This window comes from Entelurus aequoreus, linkage group LG08 (assembly GCF_033978785.1).
Source record: "Entelurus aequoreus isolate RoL-2023_Sb linkage group LG08, RoL_Eaeq_v1.1, whole genome shotgun sequence".
Classification (NCBI taxonomy): Eukaryota; Metazoa; Chordata; class Actinopteri; order Syngnathiformes; family Syngnathidae; genus Entelurus; species Entelurus aequoreus.
The window spans coordinates 57,509,838-57,513,233 of NC_084738.1; the positions used below are offsets into that span (position 1 = coordinate 57,509,838).

At 46.6% G+C, this 3,396-nt stretch overlaps 1 protein-coding gene across 1 annotated transcript; it reads left to right on the forward strand.

Moving 5' to 3' along the window:
- Positions 1–309: 309 nt before the first annotated feature.
- On the forward strand, positions 310–948 carry LOC133656412 (keratin-associated protein 9-4-like). Its single transcript, XM_062057495.1, has one exon. It carries the CDS (start codon positions 310–312, stop codon positions 946–948), a length of 639 nt encoding a protein of 212 aa, XP_061913479.1.
- Positions 949–3,396: the final 2,448 nt, after the last annotated feature.

Sequence of the window (3,396 nt, forward strand, 5' to 3'; positions counted from 1 at the left end):
TTGTGACAATATACTTTATGATAATGACACTACACTTTATAATAGTGATACTACACTTCATGATAGTGACACTACAATGGGACACAGTATCGCTCCTTGAGTTTCATAATGTGTCGATGCTTCAGTATGGTTTCAGCCATCACTAAGGTTGTCGGCCATCTTGTAAACACTGCAGGGTGAGAGCTGCCACACACTCAAATCTCCTTTCACACATTTGCCTTCTTAAACAAATGTTTTCACACAAATGTATGTGGAGCATCTTTCATTTATATTTCACCCTTTTTCGTTTCGCAAAATGTCCTTCCATCCATGGCGTCTCTACCTGCCCCCGTGCTTGCTACCTACCTGCACCCGTGCTTGCTACCTACTTGCACCTGTGCTTGCTACCTACCTGCACCCGTGCTTGCTACCTACTTGCACCCGTGCTTGCTACCTACCTGCACCCGTGCTTGCTACCTACCTGCCCCGTGCTTGCTACCTACCTACACCAGTGCTTGCTACCTACCTGCCCGCGTGCTTGCTACCTACCTGCACCAGTGCTTGCTACCTACCTGCCCCGTGCTTGCTACCTACCTGCAGCCGTGCTTGCTACCTACCTGCACCCGTGCTTTCTACCTACCTGCCCCCATGCTTGCTACCTACCTGCCCCCGTGCTTGCTACCTACCTGCACCCGTGCTTGCTACCTACCTGCACCTGTGCTTGCTACCTACCTGCCCCCGTGCTTGCTACCTACCTGCCCCCGTGCTTGCTACCTACCTGCACCAGTGCTTGCTACCTACCTGCGCCCATGCTTGCTCCATACCTGCCCTGTGCTTGCTACCTACCTGCACCCGTGCTTGCTACCTACCTGCCCCCGTGCTTGCTACCTACCTGCCCCTGTGCTTGCTACCTACCTGCACCCTTGCTTGTATCCTTCACTTGGGCGGCCTGGAACCAGCTGGACCTGAAGCGTTGCCACGGACACCAGGCATCATATTCTGGCGCCGAAGGGGCGGATCCATTTTCTGCAACATCAATCATCTGGCCAATACGATAAACATGTTGTCATGTGATGAAGCACCACCTCCGGACCACATCAGCACCATCAGAGGGACCAGGGTCTGGCAGGTCCAAGACCCCCCCCCCCATCACAAGCTGACCCTTCCATTTAATTAATTAAAATTAACATCTGTCCCCTTGGCATTGACTTGTTACGTCGCATACAATCAGCTTTTGTATCCTGCCCCGCGGCCCTGGTCCTAACGAGGCCCCACATCCTAATTAGACCATGGGGGGAGGAGGAGGTGATTGCACGGGGGGGGATGAAGGATCTGGACAAGGAGTACAGGGGGGGGGGGGGGGGGGGGGCACAAAGATTCTTGCTGGGTTGAGCCCCTGGGGGTAGGGGGGTATTTATACATGTGATGGGGGGGGGGGGGAGGCTCTGTGTTGTTAACCTCCTCATCATCTTCATCATCTGCATCGTCGTCTTCATCATCTTCATCATCATCTTCAACATCTGCATCATCATCTTCGTCGTCTTCATCATCTTCATCCTCTTCATCATCCTCATCGTCTTCGTCATCTTCATTATCTTCATCGTCTTTGTCGTCTTCATCATCTTCATCATCTTCATGGTCTTCATTGTCTCCATCATCTTCATCGTCTTCATGGTCTTCATCATCTTCATCGTCTTCGTCTTCATCATCTTCATCGTCTTCGACGTCTTCATCATCCTCATCGTCTTCATCATCCTCATCGTCTTCGTCGTCTTCATTATCTTCATCATCTTCGTCGTCTTCATCATCTTCATCGTCTTCATTGTCTCCATCATCTTCATCGTCTTCATCGTCTTCATCATCTTCGTCTTCATCGTCTTCATCGTCTTCATCATCATCATCATTTTCATCGTCGTCTTCCTTGTCTTCGTCTTAAATCATCATCTTCTTCGTCTTCGTGGTCTTCATCATCATCTTCGTCTTTGTAGTCTTCGTCGTCTTCATCATCTTCATCGTCTTCATCATCTTCGTCGTCTTCATCATCTTCGTCGTCTTCCTCATCTTCGTCATCTTCATCATCTTCATCGTCTTCATCATCATCGTCGTCTTCATTATCTTCATCGTCTTCATCATCTTCATCGTCTTCATCTTCCTCGTCTGTCGTCTTTATTATCTTCATCGTCTCCGTCGTCTTCATCATCTTCATCGTCTTCGTCTTTGTCATCTTCATCATCTTCGTCTTCATCATTTTCATCGTCTTCGTTGTCTTCATCATCTTTGTCGTCTTCCTCATAATTTTCATCGTCGTCTTCCTTGTCTTCGTCTTAAATCATCATCTTCTTCGTCTTCGTCGTCTTCATCATCATCATCGTCTTTGTAGTCTTTGTCGTCTTCATCATCTTCGTCGTCTTCATCATCTTCATCGTCTTCATCATCATCATCATTTTCATCGTCGTCTTCCTTGTCTTCGTCTTAAATCATCATCTTCTTCGTCTTCGTCGTCTTCGTCGTCTTCGTCGTCTTCATCATCATCATCGTCTTTGTAGTCTTTGTCGTCTTCATCATCTTCGTCGTCTTCATCATCTTCATCGTCTTCATCATCATCATCATTTTCATCGTCGTCTTCCTTGTCTTCGTCTTAAATCATCATCTTCTTCGTCTTCGTCGTCTTCGTCGTCTTCGTCGTCTTCATCATCATCATCGTCTTTGTAGTCTTCGTCGTCTTCATCATCTTTGTCCTCTTCATCATCTTCATCATCTTCATCGTCTTCATCATCATCATCACTTTCATCGTCGTCTTCCTTGTCTTCGTCTTAAATCATCATCTTCTTCGTCTTCGTCGTCTTCATCATCATCATCGTCTTTGTAGTCTTCGTCGTCTTCATCATCTTCGTCGTCTTCCTCATCTTCGTCGTCTTCATCATCTTCATCATTTTCATCGTCATCATCATCATCCTCATCGTCGTCTTCCTTGTCTTCGTCTTAAATCATCATCTTCGTCGGCTTGGTCGTCTTCATTATCATCATCGTCTTTGTCGTCTTCGTCATCTTCATCATCTTCATCGTCTTCGTCGTCTTCGTCATCTTCATCGTCTTCATCGTCTTGATCATTTTCATTGTCTTCATCATTTTCATCATCTTCATCGTCTTCATCATCTTCATCGTCATCTTCGTCTTATATCATCATCATCATCGTCTTCATCGTCATCTTCATCGTCTTAAATCATCATCTTCATTGTCTTCGTCTACTTCGTTGTCTTCATCATCTTCATCGTCAAATGTCAACCCAGGGTTCACGCGGCCACGCCCTCTCTCCACATTCTAACATATAGACATTAGCATGCCAACTTCACAGCCGAATAACTCAGAGTCATAAAACTTGGTACGTGACACACGCTAACTGGTAGCATGCTAATA

What these genes read in the sequence shown, in the direction of transcription:
- LOC133656412 (XM_062057495.1), top strand. Translation starts at nt 310, where the DNA reads ATGGCGTCTCTACCTGCCCCCGTGCTTGCTACCTACCTGCACCCGTGC.